General features: G+C 54.1%; 1 protein-coding gene across 2 annotated transcripts in view; it reads right to left on the bottom strand.

Annotated features, from left to right (window-relative positions):
* The window catches only part of CNTFR (ciliary neurotrophic factor receptor), a 39,516-nt gene that overhangs the window by 3,692 nt on the left and 18,695 nt on the right, over positions 1 to 17,129 (bottom strand). For both annotated transcript variants that reach the window (XM_081152239.1, XM_081152240.1), the window contains 5 exons: positions 13,767 to 13,851; positions 9,370 to 9,603; positions 2,724 to 2,841; positions 2,382 to 2,548; positions 1,125 to 1,288 (listed from right to left, as the gene is read on the bottom strand). In XM_081152239.1, coding sequence (XP_081008365.1) covers positions 1,125 to 1,288; positions 2,382 to 2,548; positions 2,724 to 2,841; positions 9,370 to 9,603; positions 13,767 to 13,851 — 768 coding nt within the window. The remainder of the gene's footprint in view (positions 1 to 1,124; positions 1,289 to 2,381; positions 2,549 to 2,723; positions 2,842 to 9,369; positions 9,604 to 13,766; positions 13,852 to 17,129) is intronic.

The following is a 17,129-nucleotide window of genomic DNA, read 5'->3' as shown; positions in this document are numbered from 1 at the left end:
GCGTGGTTCCTCCTGGGGACCACGTGTGTGTGTGCATGTTCCCGTGTGTGTGGTGGGCAGTATGCCAGGTCCACTGTAAGGCGTGTGCGCCGCAACGCGCGCAGGGCTGCTGCCTGTAGCTCGTTAGCCGGGGAGGGGGGCTTGTGAAACTAGACTCTGGTTATTAGCAATGCATTAGGCTCGGGCAGCTGGCCAGGCGGGAGGGACTCCGGACTCTGTCAGGGAACATGTGAGCGTGTGAGCAGACTTCGTGGGGGCCAGGCCTACAACCCGGACAGGCATCCTGGAATCGAATTACGCACTTTAAAGGCTAGCTGGGAGGGGTGCATGCGGAGATGGGGCTGGAGCCTGGTAGATGTGGTGGGGGTACAAGCTGACCCCCAGATGGCAGCCTGAGTTGCCCCATGAAGCACCCTCCCTCCTAGCCCCATTCCTAGCCCACAGACCTCATGGGCTAAGCACAGCACCCATAACCCTATGTACCCAGGGCTCTCAAGGAGGGAGAACATCAAGTATGCCCCAAACCCCCGTCTGCTCCCCAGAGCTCTCTGTCATAGCTTGATTAATATCCCAGACCACAGCTTGACCCACACTGTCCATTGTCCATTGCTTAGTTCCCAGCCCAGGCCACCTTCTGACCCATAACCTTAAGCTGATTCCTAAGTTAGAGCTGACTTTGGAGCCCTGACACTAGTCATGGCCTGAACTCACACCCTGAGCCAAACTTGACTCCATTGCCTAATTCTGATGCCTTGAGCCCATCTGTGAGTCCTTGAGGACAGGACTGTCCTGGCCCTTGGGTCCAGCACAGGCCCAGAGACTGGGCCAAAGTGTAAGAGGGAGATTCCTAATCAGGGCTAAGGAGGAGAAGTAAGGAAACTGCCTGCCCTGCTTGCCATCTCCCTCCATTTCTCTCCACAACCCCAGGGAGTCACAAAGACAGATGTGTACCCATCTAATGAGCCCCTAAGCACCTTAGATCAGGACACCTCCCTCAGCTCCATCCACCTAGTGACTTCTCCCCTCAGAAAGCCTCCCTGACTGCCCTCAGGCTTCAGACTGGAACAGCTACCAGTAGGGATACAGATACTCAGGGCCTGGGCAGGGTAGGATAGGGCACTCACATGCTGCCACTGGTCCAGGATAAGGGGTCGGTAGCGCAGAAAGAACTTGAGAGGAAAGGAGTCAGGGTCGGGCCAGGTTGAGGGAGTCTGCCATGTCACCTCTAGCCGGCGAGGGTTGCTGGGCACCGGCCGGGCTACCACGTTTTCTGGAGGATCAGGCTTCACTGTTTGGGAGACATAGCTTCATTACCACACTGATCTCTGGGAACACCACCACTTCGTCAACCCAGCCACCATGTCCACCATCTCACATTGCCAACCACTGTCGTCATAATGATGGTTGCGATCCCTCTTCTCTGTTGTCAGTCTGGCAACCACCATTAACAATCATTTCATTACTTTCATCTCTCACATTCCTGTCATCACCAATGACTGTCATTATAGTCACTGCCACTAGCTCATGATATCAACATCCCATCCTCCCAATCCCATCCTCATGATGACCAGTGTCCAGTTACCAAGCCTGTATGATGTCTCTACCATCATCCCCACCGTCACCTGGAACAACCCTCCTGCACCAAGATCATACATTCCCCCCACGCCTGGCTTTTCACTTCAACTTTTCTATTTCCAAACTGAGACATGCCTCCCTTAGTAGAGTCTGGGTTTGAAGCTGCTCTATGGTCAAGGTTAAAAGACTGTCCACAGGTGTTGCAGATCTGGGTTGGAGGTAGGCTAAGGATATGATGGGAGCATATAAGGGCCCAACTCATGTAGAAACAGTCAGTCTGCCTGGGGACCCAGCCATGGGGTGGGGAGGCAAGCAGAGGGTCTGGCTGGGTCTGGGTAGCAGTAAGGGAAGGCAAGGGGACTGGCTGGGATGGAGCAGAGATAGGCAGAGGGTCTGGCTGGGCTGGGGGCTGGAGGAGCGCAGTATCTGTCCCACTCCTGTCTCCTGTTCTGACACCTCATTCATCACAGGCCGTAAGGAAGCTATTAGTGTGTGTGGGGGGGAGGCTGCAGCTGCACAAGGTTCTGGCCCAGCCTGCCCCCCTCCCCCTCCTGTATGCTGTGGGAGCCAGAGAGATGATGGGAAGAGCTGCTGGAGAGGTCTCTCAGCCCTGCAGGTAAAGGACACGCACTCAAATGTTCACAGGTGTATACATGCCATGCATATGTGTACACATGTATATACATACCACATATACCTGTGCACACATGTGAACATCCCACCAATGCTAATATACACCTCTGGCACATACCTACTTACATATTCCCACTGAAATGAGCAGCAGGGACTCCCCGCTTCCCACATACCAATGGTGAACTCGTCGAAGGTGATAGCTGTAGCGTTGTGGCCCAGGGCATTGCTGACACTTATCGAGACCTTGTACTTGATGGTGGAGAACAGGTGCATGTAGCGGATGTGGCAGCGGTTCTTGAGGGCTGGGTCCTTCTCACAGACCATAATTTTGGAGCCGTGCCTGGGGAGGGGCCCAGGCACTGTTACCAACATCAAGGGTCAGGTGGGGCAGAGGTTGGGGGAAGGTCAAGCCAACGGCTGGGCTAGGGTCTGGACTGTGGGCACAGGGTGGGGGGAGGTCCGGGGGAGAGGTCAGAGGTCAGGATTGGAACTGGGTTACAGGAGTGTCTACTCACATCACAGTCACATTGAAGGTGTTGGGGATGTAGGTGGGGGCAGGCAGATGCCAGCTGCAGTAGAAGCCCTTGGGGTAAGTGTTGGAGCGGCAGCTGAGCACGGGCTCCCGTGGTGGCACTGGGGGTGAAGAAAGCATGGTCAGGGCATTCTTGGAGCCCCCAGTCCCCTGCACTAGTAAGGGGACAGGTGGGCCCCAGAACCCCAGCTCTCCCCCTCCAACCCATCAGCAATGCCAGAGGTTGGGGGGGGACTGTCAGCGAGGGTCTGAGGCTTCCCAGGCCACAGAGAGCCAGATGTTTAATTAAAGAAAAACAAGGGCTGTAAGGAGAGGGAGCCCCACCCCCCCCACCTGCTCAATGGAGGCGGGAACTGTGGGGAGCAGGGGACTGCGGGCCTCAGCTCATCAATCACAGGACAGAGGCGATGTCTGGGGGAATCAGCCCAGCCCCACATCTCCTGCCACGCTGTGTCCATTCCCAAACTGTGCAACAGAGGCCGAAGGGAGTCTGGCTGCTGGGATGATCAGGGTGCACTCCCTGGAGAAGAGACACCTCAGGCTTCCCTTCAGTAGAGAATGAGAAACATGAGGACAGGCCTGGGTGTCCCACAGCAAAAACAGCACTGGGTGGCTGCTCATGTTTGTATTTGTATGTGTCAGCACGCATGGGTATATATGTTACACACGTATGTGACATGAAAGGGTGACCCATGATGGGATGTAGGTACATGTGTAGGAGCATCTATGTGCATGGCTGCCAGATCGCGTGCTCATATATGATTGCGTGTGTGTGCATATGCCTATCGAGAGGAAGCTGCTATTCCCTTGGTGTGTACCTCATCCCAGCCCTAGCCCTGGCTTCTCTATCACAGACCCTTTACGAAGCCCTTTACATGGTCAGCTGCTGTCTTCAAAATGGGGAGGCCCAGAGAAGGAGAGGGACCTGCCTGGGGTTACAAAGCAAGTCAAAGCTGGGACTATACCCAAGGATGGGAATACCACCTACATGACCACACAAATACACTTGGGAAGTCTTTTCTGCTGTCTAACCACACACACTCTAGATGCCAGGAGCACTTAGTCCAGCTGTCCCACCCTCAGGCACTGGGTAAGGAGTGAGGACAGCCGGCTCAGGTTCCTGGAAGGAGGCAGCTTCTGTGATCTGACCCAGGCAAGGAATGTCCTCAGTGGCTCCAGGGACACTGACACCTCCCTCCCGTGCCCCCCTCTCCACCTCCCCACCCCCTGCCTGACAGGTGGACAGGAAATAGGAGGGGGCAGTTCAATAAGCCAGGGACAGTGAAGGGGAGTGCACGTCTATGCTTGCTGAGTGGCCATAGTGACACATGGGAAACTGTGGGTTTTCATCCACAGTGTGCATGTGACTGTGAGTGACTCTGTGTGATTGTGTGTATGTACAGATCCACTATGTTCAAGTATGGACGTATGTATTTGGGCTGAACCCCTAAGATCCCATCTGGCTTTGCAACAGGAGAGATGAGGGGTTCAGAGAGGCATCAGGGAAGCCTGGGTGTAGCAGATGGAGTGGGCAATGCTGTGGGCAGAGGCAGCTGCATGCCCCAGGCCTGCAATGGACGGCCAGAGCCCAGCTAAGCCCCCACAAGGGGCAGCTTTCATGCTGCTCACCGCTGTTTGCCTCCCCTGGGAAACCTTCCTGGCCCGGTGTCCATCTTGTGTCTGCTCCATGTTCATACTGCGTGCCTCTCGTATCCCTTCCCTATCTGCCCAGGGGCACAGAGGTGTGGGGGTGGGGTGGGGGGCGGCCAAGGACACAGGAAGTGCCTTGTGGGGGCCTGTGGGGCAGGCCAGAGTTGGCAGCCACCCCAGGAGGAAAGGACATTCTGAGGTCGGCTGAAAAGCTTCCACTCCTCCCTTCTGCCACCACCCTCCCTTACCCCCAGCTTCAAAGGAGAAGGGCGCTGGGGGTGGGGGTGGGGTGGGGATTGAAGCCTGCAGAGTCAGCTCCCTGCTGCCTGGGACTCTTGGGAGGGCAGAGAGGGCCATGGCACTAGACTCACAGGCCCCCTCCCCCGGCCAGCCTCCCCAATGACCAGCCTCCTCCATTCCTCAGACTGTTCCTCCCCCCTCAAACCAGTGCCCCCTCAAACGTCCCCCTCAAACAAGTTTCCCTCTCTAACTGGGCAGGTCATTGAGGGCTAGGGGGCCAGGCAGGGCTTTGTCTGTCATCTGGCTACTCCTGCCTGGCCCTGGGCCCTGAGTAGGGAAGGGCTTGGGTTTCCTGACAGGGACCAGGTTTCTCAGAGGGAAAAGGAGGAAAGAAAAACAAAGAAAAGGAAGAAAAGGAGTGACTTGCTGCAGCTGGAGCCCAGCTGAGGGGCCGGGTGGGCGGAGGTGGGGGTGCTGTGAGAGACCAAGTGTGAGGTTGTGGGACAGCATGCGATCAGGAGGCCTGTTGCGAGTGTGCTGCGAGTCAGGGGAGAAGCAGTTTTTTCAAAGACAGTGCAATTGTGAGGCTGTGTGTGTAACTCTGAGAGGCTTTGTGTGTGTGACTGAGACTCTGTGATTGGCTGTGTGTGACTGAACGACTGTGTGTGTGTCTCAGCGAGAGGCTGTTTGAGTTTGAGACTGCCTGTATGCGTAAGGCTGTGCGGCCCAGGCACTCTGCGAGAGCACGTGTAAGTGCGCCACTATGTCTGAAACAGTGACAGCAAGACTATATACCTGAGACCCTATATGTAAGATGGAGTTTAAGCCTGAATGTATTTTTCAAACTGGGTGGGGAAGGTGCCCAGAATTCCAAGTGTGTTCCCGTGTATGAGCTGAACACTGTGTGAGAGCACGTTAGAAAGAGCTCACATGCATACATATCATAGTATCACTCGGGGCATGAGGAAGTGTTCTTGATGCCCGGGCATCCTGAGTTGCCTCTTGTGGGGACTCCTGAGATGTCCAAAGGATGCTGTGAGCCAGTGGCAGGGTGTCCCTGGGTCCCATGCAGGGCAGTGTGTACATGTGCATGTGTGCGTGTGCATGTGTGCGTGTGCCCTCGCTGGCCCAGGCTTTGTTTGTTTTCCTCCTAATTGGCTTGTGTTTCCATGTCCAGCCCACCAAACCGCATGTTTTTCCTCTCATCTCGCCAGCCCGCCTGGGCTGGAGCCCCCGGCACGCACGAGGCCTGCCCGCCGGCCCAAAGAGGAGGGAGGGGCAGGCAGCCCACACTCCTGGCCAGGCCAGATTGGGCTGGGCTGGGCAGGGCAGGACCCTTCCAGCTCCAGCCCTGCCCAGGCCCCACCCACACTCCTCCTCCTGCCTGGCATTCAAGGGCCATGGCCTGTCCCAACCTTATCCAGTGGCATCCCTTGACATACCCCAACTTCTGGACTCCCAAATGCCCCCTCCTCCCTCCCACAGGCTGCTCTTTCCTTCCCAGCCAAACAAGGCTGAGGGCAAAGTAGTGCTAAACCAGGGGGTCTGGAGCTCCCATCCTGACCGATCAAATACAAATTTTAAAAAACTGGATAAGGAACTGTCCAATTTATTTTTTATTTTTAATTTTTTTTAATCCTCACCCAAGGATATTTTTTTCATTGCTTTTCAGAGAGAGTGGAAGGGAGGGGAAGGGGGGGGGAGAGAGAGAGAGAGAGGGAGAGAGGGAGAGAGGGAGAGAGGGAGAGAGAGAGAGAGAGAGAGAGAGAAACAATGATATGGGAGAGTCACATCAATTGGCTGCCTCCCGCTCAATGCCGACTGGGGCCAAGGATTGAGCCTGTAGCTGAGGTATGTATCCTTGGTCAGGAAAGAACCTGGGACCATTCAGCCTGTGGGCCACACTCTAACCACTGAGCCATACCAGCTAGGGCTGTCCAATTTAAAGTTAGTAGATTAATCTCTGATTTGTTTTAGCTTAAAATCAGAATGACACTGCATTAGCAGTGTCTAGTAAAAAAAGACTATTAAAGGTTGGAACCTTGTGATCTTATTCCTAATTGGGGGGGGCTTCATCATCCTGGGCAGGGGCTCCTCAGAGCTGTTTCTGAGTATCCACCTGAGGGCAGGAAGATGAATCAAGAGAAAGCAATTCAGGGATCAGTCTGATTAAGAGGACTTTCAACAGAATATTTTTATGATCAGGTTCCCTTGGAAATCGTATATATTTAGGATAAATATTAAATAATTTTTGTTTTGAATGACCCACAAATCAGGGGAACTTTGTCCTGTTCTCCGAGTGCTGGCAAGAAGGATAATTTGATATCGAGTGTTTCCAAACCCAGTCTCTTGTTACTAATATAAAGTGACTGCGACAATCATGATTAATGTCCCCTGTTACTCTGACCAGCTCTTTAGAAGGAAAGAAGACAATGAGAGATAAATACCTGTTACTAATGCTACAGCCAATTCATGGCCAGCTCTCCTCTGACAGGCAGGGCTGGGGAGTGGTCAGTACTATATATAAAAGGTCTGGGCTCTGGTCACAACAGGGCAGTTGTGGGCATATCCTGTGTGTACAGACTATAGTAATTACTTCTAGACCCAATTCCCCTCAAAGAAGATCAAGTCATCGGGAATGGGGCCCAGTGTCACCAAGGCCCAGCCATTACTGCCAACCTTGTCCATCCTGAAGACTTATGGGAATCAAACTGAGAAGTCAGGAGTGTAAGTGACAGTGCCAAGGTGGCATCATCCTTCTTCCATGGCACTCAGTATATGCACCCCCCACCCAACCCTCCTCAACCCCCAGTAAGGTAGGGAGGCCAGGGGAGGGGGTGAGCGGAGGTGGGGGAAAGCTGAGTCCTCTGCTCCGGGTGGGTCAAGGGAGACTCCTGTAGGCTGGTCCTACATTTCTAGACCTGGCCAACAGGGGTCACTCCACCCTTGGCTTGCAACTAAGTTGTTTGGTTAGGAAAGCGATCTCTAAAGTTTAAACATATTCAAACAAAGGCTTTTCTGTGGGGAAAGGAACATTCCCACCAAAACATATTTGCACCCCTCCTCTAGCCCTACTGGTGGGTCATTGTTTTTGTTGAGGACCCTGAGCAACCCTTCAATCTAACATTTCCCATGGTTTTCCATACCAATCTCCTGGCAGTGGGGTAAGGGCCTGCTCCCAGGACCCTCAAGCATCTTCTCCCCTCAGTAGCTGCCAGGGAAAGTAAAGAAACCATCTTCAAGCAGTGGGGTGCAGAGAAGCTTGAATCTTTGGCTCAAGGAGAAAAATAAAACTGTTTTCTGAGTACTTATTCTGTCAGTGGGAGCCTCTGGCTGGGATCCGGATGCTGACCCTCATCAACACTGATAACCTCATCCTTCTAAGTTCTCCAAACTCTTCTGCCAAATCCCACTCACCTGGGCTTCCCTCTACCTTCCTATTGGCTCCTCTCTTTGTGGCTCATTTCTCTCCATCAACCCCTTATACAATGATGGTCTTCGGGGCTCATTATGGGTCCTCTTCTCTCCACATCCCACAGTCTCTCCCTGGGCCATCTCATCCCTTCCATGGCCTTAATGTTGACAACTCTCCAAATTCCCATCTCCAGCACAGACCTCTCCCCTGAACCCCAGACCCTTAGATTGACTACCTACCAGCCATCAATTCCTGGACGTCACTCAAAGACCCCAACAAATGTGTCTATAGCAGATATGGATGGTGCCATAGATCCCTCACCCATACATGCTGCTGCTTCTGCAGTTATATGCCTAAGAGCTTTCTTTGGCCACCAAAGCCTGCATTGCCTGCTGAGGCACCAGGCCAAAAGTGCTGGAGAATTAACAACATCCCTGCCCCCACCCCAGGAGAATCCCCCAACCAAGGATGGGCAGGAGTGGTATATAAACACCCAAGCTCCCTCACCCCTCTGGCAGGTGACCTCTGAGGTGCATGTTCTGCCTGGGATGCCAAGATTCCCCCAGTGGATTAAGCTCCAGGAGCCCAGACTTAATGGCTGATAACTCTTAACTTCCTATCATTTTCCCATTCCCCTACGGTGTTTCTGTCACCTGCCAAACAAACTACTTATATGTGAATTCTCATCTTGGGATCTGAGTCTAGGGAAACCCAAAAGACACTGTCCAAATGGAACATACTAACTTCTTCAGTAGACCCTCATACTGTGTCTGTTGTAGTGAATGATACCGCCAGCTGTCTTGACTCCTCTTGCTCTTTACTCTCCTGTCCTCCCCACCTCTAATCCTTCTTTTCTGAGCCTTCCCAAGTTCCCTTACCTATACCTACATAACCACAGATCCCATTTTCCTCCATAAGGCCCTCATGGCCATCCCCTGAGAGCACACAGTGGAATGTGACTACTCCCACTCTGAGCTGTGACCCTGGATTACTCCCCACCAGGCCCCAGATGGGCCATGACCTTGCCAGCCCTCCTCTACCCATCTTGTCATAGGAACAGGATTTCAGGATCTCAAAGACCTCTAGGGTTGGAGGGGAGATACATGTACAAAATACCCAGGGGTCTGGACTCAGTGGGCAAGACTTGGCTCAGAGGTCGGAAGAGCAGGCCAAGATGGAATCAGAGGGCAAAGGTAAGGGTGCAACAGCCTTCCTCCCTCCACCAACAGAAAAGGGACTTGATCTAGGCCAAGGGTCTGGGTCTCACTGACAACCCCTTTGAGTGAAGTAGGGGATCGAATGAGGGGTTGGAAGCAACACTTACAGCCCACATGTAGAATGACTTGGTGGTGCAGGTGCCAGGAGTCACGATGGAAGCAGGCGTAGAGGCCACTGTGGCCCAGTTCCAGGCCACGGAGCACGAGCTGAGAGCCATTGAGCAGGTCAGGGGTCAGGTCTGTCCCGTTTACCCGCCACGTCACAGCTGCATCCCAGTTGGCTGTCCCACATGGCAAAGTCACGTCTGAGCCCAGGCGCTCGTACTGCACGTGGGGTGCCTCTGTGGGGATGGGGAGGGCACAGAGCAAAAGTCACAGGTCACAGCTGTGCCCAGCAATCCCAGGTGAGTGTGCAAGGATGAGAGCCTGTGAATGTGCACAAGTGAGGAGTCCAGGTCAAGACGCTCTGTCTGACCTGGGGAGATGAGGAGAGTGCAAAATGTCCCCATGACTGTGCAAGTGTACAGGTATGTGAGTGCCTCCAAAACTGTGTGTGTGTGAACGGGTGATCTTTTCTGTGTGTGTGTGTGTGTGGGGGGGTGATTGTGTAGAGTGCTGGGAGGTATTTAGAACTCAGTGAAAATCTAGTTCACCTCCAGTCCCTAGGTCCTTTAAAAAGTTTTCCTGACCCCCATGACCCTAACCCTCTTACCACCAACAGGCCCAGCCCCAGTCACTGACATCTGCTACCCAGGCAAGCTGGAGCTGAGGGGCCCCATTCCTGGACTCCTTTCTCTGTCTTTCCCCATCTGTTTCTCTTCCCCATCCTTATCTCTCTCTGTCCTGCCTTTCTCTCTCTCTCTCCCACTCTGGCCCCCCTGACAAGCCCCACCTCCCCACCCCCAACCAGCAATCCAGGGCTTGGGCAGCAGCAGGAGAAGGGAGAATGGGCTGGGTGGAGGACTGGAGCCCTAGGGAACTCCTGGCAGCTGTCAACTTCATGAGGCAGGAACTGCTTGGATTGGGGGTGGGGGAGTGCTGGGACTGAGGGAGCTCTCTGACCATTCCTCTCCTGCCCCCAGGAGGGGCCTGTCTGAGCCAAAAGCAAACCCCAGCCCTGGCCTCGGCAACCCAGGCGTGATGGACGGAGCCCAGGAGACTGGAGTGGAAGGGTGGGAGGGAGCACCTGTCGAGAGGCAGCGTTAGGTGGGGGAGGCATGTGGGACAGAGAAAGTCCCAGACACCCATCTACGGACACCAGCAGAGAAACAGGCATGAAGAGCCAGGAGATGCAAATCTACTCTCTGCATCCTGCCCCCCAAGTATGGAAGGACAGATGCTTCCCGGGTCCCAGCCAGATCTGAGGAGTGAGGGTAGGAGGGGAAGAGTGAGGGGGAGGGGCCTGGGTGGGGGGCTGCGGGATCCCTCGTTAACACTCGCTCAAGTCTCCCCTCAGAGAGGTACCCCACTGAGTTAGGAAATTTTCAGAGGCAGTTCCTGTTAACGAGCCAATTAAGTTGGGCCAGTGGCCTCTTAATTAGACTTGTTAACACCACTAGGACGGCAGGGGGTAGGGATCCCCCTATGTCACCAGCCACCCCCTTGCCTCCATCGCCGCCCCCTCCCCAGTACTGCTTTTCTCTGTGCTGCTGGAACATCTGTCCCTGTTTGTTGCCTCTGTTGGCTCCGTGTGCTGGGGTCTCTCCGTATCTCCAGGTCTCTCCCCCGCTGCCTGTCTCTGTCTTGCCCCTCTCTGAGCCTCCCTGTCCCTGTCAGAGGAGAGGAAAGCAGGAAACCCAGCCAGCCCTGACCATTCATCTGTGGGGCCTGGGACCAGCCGAACAGAGGATGAACGGGGCGGAAGGGCGGCGGCTGGGGGCCTTGGAGGCCACAGCTGTGAGGCTGGACCAGAGACTGAATGGGGGCCTCCCCCTGACCAGAGGCCCAGTGTCCAAAGCTCAAGCCATAGAGCCCCCCCAATCCACCAGCCCTAGCCATTGAGCCCCCCTCCATCCTCCCTTCCAAAAACCTGGAGCTTCCAGGAAACATGCCAAGCCCCTCTCTCTGCACCCCACCCCCCAGCAGAGGCTCTGCGTCCAGCTGCCTGAGGAGGAGGCTGAAAACTGACCGATGGGGAGGGGGTGTGGCCATCATGGTCCCAGCAGCAACACATCAACACTGACCAACAGCAGCTCAGAACTAACATGGACCCAGGATGGTCCTTTAATCCTGGGGGGCAGGTACAGTCACAAGATGAGGAAACAGCGACCCAACAGCATAACAAATATAATAGCAGTGGGATAACACTTCACAGAGGACATGGAAACACAACCCAAGGACAATGACAAACCAAAGATGTAAGGGCAGGACAGGAATGAAAAAACAACAGCACAATGACAGAAGACAACCACAGGCCACAAGACAGAGGAAGAAGGAGCAACATGACATGACAATCACACAGTGTCACACTGCTACAATAACACAACAATGGCAATGCACACAGCCAAGCAACAGCTCCAAAGATGGCAGTGATTTAATGCTTTGTCTCTGGACAGCTCTCCTCCCACCCCATGGGTGTCCCTACTGATATGCTGTCCATTTCAGAAATTAAATCAAGCAGCAGGGGAAGGATGAGGATCTTGGCCCTGATGCGGTGACAAATGCTCCAAAGGAATCAGCTGTGAAAAGGTTGTTAGAAGCCAGGATGAGAGACAGAGACAGGATGAGGTCATGGACACAGAAAACACAGAGGGACAGAGCTGAGGGCTCCCTCACACCTGCGCACACAGGCTCACATGGGGACCACATGCCGGAAACAGTCCCCCCGGGTGTCCTAAGCAACTTCACATCGCCACACACACAGGTTGAGGACAATCACCACAAAGAAGGACACACAGGACAACAGTCCACAAGGTCACAGCCACACAGGGACACTGTACCACTTCAGAGATGGTAACACCTGATACAAGATCACATGCATGCATAGGAAGGGCCCTGTCACCCAGAGGCACAGTTATATATGGGGATATGGTCTCATACACGGGGAGACAGTTTAACAGGGGCACAAACACACAGACAGAAACAGAAACTATCACACATGGGGTACAGTCTCAACCACAAGGACACGGTTCCACAAAGGGCATGGTCACACACAGACAGACAATATCACACCGAGGCACAGCCCACAAGGATGCAACCACACAGAGAAACAGAAACAGCGAGGGACATGGTCTCACCCATACAAGAACACTGCACAAGAACAGTCTCACACAGTCGCAGAGATATGGCCTTGGTCACACGTGGTTCTGCTTTACACACAGGGCAGGGACCAGGCCAAAGCTAGAGACCACTGCAGGCCTCGGCAAGTCAGGTCTGCACAGGAGCCAGGGCAGGCTAACTGCAGACGGGAGGTCGATGGGCTGGCCTAGAAGTGGTTCCTTTGGTCCCTGACTATTGGGGAGCAGCCCTGGGGCAGGCCAGGCTCTCTGGGTCTCAGTGTTGGACATACAAGGAAGAGGCCACAGTAGCCTCTACCTATTGCCTTCCTTGAACCCACAGCCTTGAGGGTGGCAGAGCTCAGTCTTCAGGGTCTGCTCCATGCCTGAGCCTCAGAGATGCCCCCACCTTCTCTGCCTCTACTCAAGCCAGCTGAGGTGAGGGCAGGTGGTGCAGAACACATCCAAAAGGGGAGTTCCCTACACTTGGAGCCTTGTTTGAAAAGTTTCAAGGTCAGCCCCTATATTGATGTGGCTGAGGTGCTGCCTCAAATGCAATGGAAGGGCTGGTGGTCAAGTTAAGAGGGCACTTGTTTCCCAGCAGGGGTGCAGCTCCTTGCACTGTAGGCTAAGGGGAGAACTCAGCCCTCACTGGACATTGGTAGGGGGAGGGCAGGAGGCTGCTAATTTCACTGCCTGAGTAATACCTGCCTCCTATAGCCATTCCATTCCAGCTGACTGACTGACCAATCCCCTCCCTTAGTGCCAGCCCTCTCCCACTTGCCACCCTGCCCATTCCCCCATCTTGTCCTCAGTCTACCATCTCTGCCCCCATATTCCCTCCAGGATAAGGGAAAGCATTCTTGCCCACTGCCTCTCTCAGTGCCACCCACTGCACACCCCCAAAGACCCTAAGAGACCCCATTTCACCAGATAATGTACAGGGGCCCTGGCCCTAGCTGCCCCCAACTCCCATCCCACCTGTCTGTACCCTACATCCATCCTAGTGGGAAGAGGGACAGATCATCTAAAGCCAGAGATACCATCAGCATGAGATCACCCAGGAGGGACTGAAGGACCATGCCTATGAGACAACATCAGTGGGTCACCCTGCATATCAGTCATATAACTCAAGTCCTTCTGGGTGCTCATGGATGATTATGCCCAGCATGTGCCAGTGTGTGGCTCTCAGGTGAGTGCGTACAGCTATGCCAAGGAAGGTTCATCCTCAGCTCTGGGAGAGGGTGGGCAGGGAATGCTTCCTCCCCCCCCCCCCCCCCAGCACTCACCCTGAGGACTGTGTCTCTGGGCGTAGACAACGGCAGTAGCGGCAGCAAGCACAGCACAGCAGGCCCATGGGACAGGAACGGCCATCTGTTGGGAGAAATGGGGTAGTGGGGGAAGGGGCAGCATCAGCCCAGGCAGGAACCTCCTAGGGAGCCCCCCTACTTCTCAGGCAAGACTGGGAAATCCCAGCCCTAGGGCCAGGCACCTTGACCCCAAATGCCCTTCTTAATGGGGCTCAGGATCCTCTTTCAAGCAATAGAAAACAACATTATTGGCATCTGTAGGCGAAGGTTTGCTAAGACGGTAGAAAGCAACCTACAGTGGTTTATTGCTCAATAAGGCTGCTGGCTGCAGGATGTAGTCAACCGCGGATGAGTTATAGAACACTGGTAATGTTAGGACCATTTTTCTTAAAAAAAAAAAAAAACACAAAATTTACTGGTGAGGTTGGCTAATTAGCCATAAACATCACAGAATGAAAGGGTAATGTTTTAACTTAGTTGGAGGTCTATACTTCTCCAAATTGCCTTGAATGGAAGGTCCCTTGCTGTGCTCCTGGGAAAGAGCCCAAAACCTGGATGCTCAGGAGCCCCTCAGATCTGCCCCTCAGTGAGCTAGAGAAGAATGAGGGGTTTTCACATGTAGGTCCTTGTCAGGAATCTCAGCCCATCCGTCACCTTAGCCACATGCCCCAGGGGCCTGGGACGTGCAGCCCAGCAGATGTGCATTAGTGTCTACATACACCCATGTGGGTACATAAAGCACACTCAGAACATGTCCCCAGAGCCCAGGAAGGATCCGATTGTCCCCCTATTTGTTGTCCTGCTTCCTGGAATGGATCCAGCTGTCCCCCTCCAACCCCACCCCAGCACACACTTACATCTGAGAGAAGGAAAATAACTATTTCCTGCAGAAAAGGCTCCAAATGTGATTCTCCCAACCCAGACTGAGGAGAGGGGGGACTGTCAACCAGACAGAAGTAGAGACCCAGAGAGGAACACTGCCAGACACTCAACCAGACACTGACAAAGGTGTAGCCAGACACACAGCAAAGACACTGGCCCGAGACACTGTCCAACACAGCTAAACAAAACCCTAAAGCAACAGCTTCACAAAGTTCGAGTTATATTGGGAAACTGTGAGGCAGAATCAGACAAAGCCAGAGAACAGCTGATACATAATCAAAGGATCCGCCAGAAACACTGTAAAAGACTCAGCCAGACGCAAGCCAACACAGCACCAGAGAAAGAGGAAGAGGTACAGGCAAAGAAACCATCAGCGACACAGCCAGAGAGTCAGAGACACTGTCCCAAACCATGCCAGAGAAACTGCCTGACACACAAGCAGAGAAACACCGGAGAAATTGATAGATACAAACAGGCATACACCCAGAAAAACAGCTAGAGAGAGAACCAGAGACATAGCCAGATGCTCAGCCAGGAAGTATCCACACCACTGAAAAACACTGCCAGGGACACTCAGACACACAGCCAGAGCCACTGTCAGAAATACTGCCAGAGACACTGCAGACAGCTAAAGCAGGAGGAGACAAATGTGGGTGTCAGCCTGTACCAGTGGGTGGGGCTCCTTAATGGGAAAGGGCTCCTGCCTGCCTGTTGCTATACTTGCCTCTCACTAGGCAAGTCACCCCACCTGCCCTGGTTTTCCTCCAGCCACAGCCATAGGTGCTCTCACTGCTCCACCCTGGCACAGCTCATCTCTCTAGGCCCCATATGGCCTTGGCTATCCCTCCCATGTCAGTGGCTCCTGCAGCCTTAGCTACCACTTGGCCTGGCTCCTGACCCTCAGTCACTTCCCCATCTTCAGCTACTCCTCAGGTCTAGGAGACAATGGCCAAAGTCACAGTCAGCAAGTAGTGGGGCCAGGAAATGAACCCAAAACTGTCTGAATTTAGAGCTAGTACTAGAGAAAGAGAAAAGAGCTGGTTCCCTACCTCCACCCTTGCAGGTAGCCCTCAGACCCATCCCCACCCCCACCATCTCTGCCATCTGCCTGTCTTTCTCCTCATAGCCAGGAAAATACTCCACCTCAGTGCCACCCACTGCCCACCACATGGAAGCAGGAACCTTGGCATGGGGAGGCAGCTGGGCAGGCGGAGAAGATGGAGATTAGATCACAGGATGGGAAAAGAGGGACAGGGTGACCCTCTGCTCCTAGCTCCTTCCTGGTCCTGATTTTGGAGGGAGGGCAGGGGTGAGGAGAGGGCCTGGCATGGGTGTCATGCATATAAGCACACACACACACACACACACACACACACGCACGCACACTTGGGCCCCTGCAGGGGGAGGGGTGGCTTCTTCATCAAAGTCGCCTCCATCAGCCCGATGAGTTACTGTAAGGGCCGGGCCCTGGGCCAACGGGGCTGCAGCCTTGGGAGACAGGCGCTGCTGAGAGTGAGCACTGCAGAGAGTGGGGGATGGGGTACCAAGACAGACACGGCATGATTGGGGTACCTAGAAAAGGGAGAGATCCAGGGAGGCAGGAACACCAAGGCAGGGAGAGAAGGAGAGCCATGAGTGGAGACCCAGAAGGACAAGAAGGGACCAAAATAGGGAGAAATGGAAGAAAAGACTTAGGAAGAGAGATGAGGAGCATAGAAGATGGGCAGAGATTCAAGGGCAGGAGAGACAGACCTAGAGAGAACGACAGAGACACTGGCAGGGTCTCTGTGCCCACCCTAGAACATCTCTCTAAGTCCACTCAGCTCCTCCAATGTGAGGGACAGTGTCAGTGTAGCAGTCCTGGCCAACACGAGTCAAGAAGAGCAGGGCTTTCCTGAGGACTGTAGGACTTCTCTTTGGGGATCCAGTAGCCCAGGCCCCAAGGGTAGACTAAAAACCCCACCCCAACTCTCTGCCATAAATCCAGAAAGCCCCAGGCCAATTTCATTTTCCCCTTCCCTTAGAGTCCCAGCTGGGCCCATTCTCAGGTAGAGAAGCTGAGGCCAGAGGCATCCAGGCTACACCTCCACCCTGCCCTCGCTCACTTCACACTGCCCATCCCAGGGCAAAGAGCATCTTTCCCAGGAATTTTCTGAGTCCACACCCCATGGCTCTGGGGTAGATCTGGAGGATAAATCCCACAAAGTCCCAGATAAGGGCCAAGCAAACTGACCCAGTTTCCCTATAGATGCCTCCAGGGGCCAGCCTGGCCTCCAGCCCCAGCTCCAGAATGAAGAGGGAACAGAGGGCACACCAGGAGCAAGAAAGGAGCCCAGTGCCCAGCAGCCCAAACCCCTTGTTAGCACAAGGAACCCAGCACTTCTCCTGGCAGAGAACCCAAGTGTCATCGTTATACACACACAACTGACACATCAAGAGACAAATCCTGGCCCCCCAACT

Source organism: Miniopterus schreibersii (genome assembly GCF_964146895.1).
Source record: "Miniopterus schreibersii genome assembly, chromosome: 11".
In the NCBI taxonomy this organism is placed as follows: Eukaryota; Metazoa; Chordata; class Mammalia; order Chiroptera; family Miniopteridae; genus Miniopterus; species Miniopterus schreibersii.
This window is presented reverse-complemented; position numbering and strand designations above follow the sequence as displayed.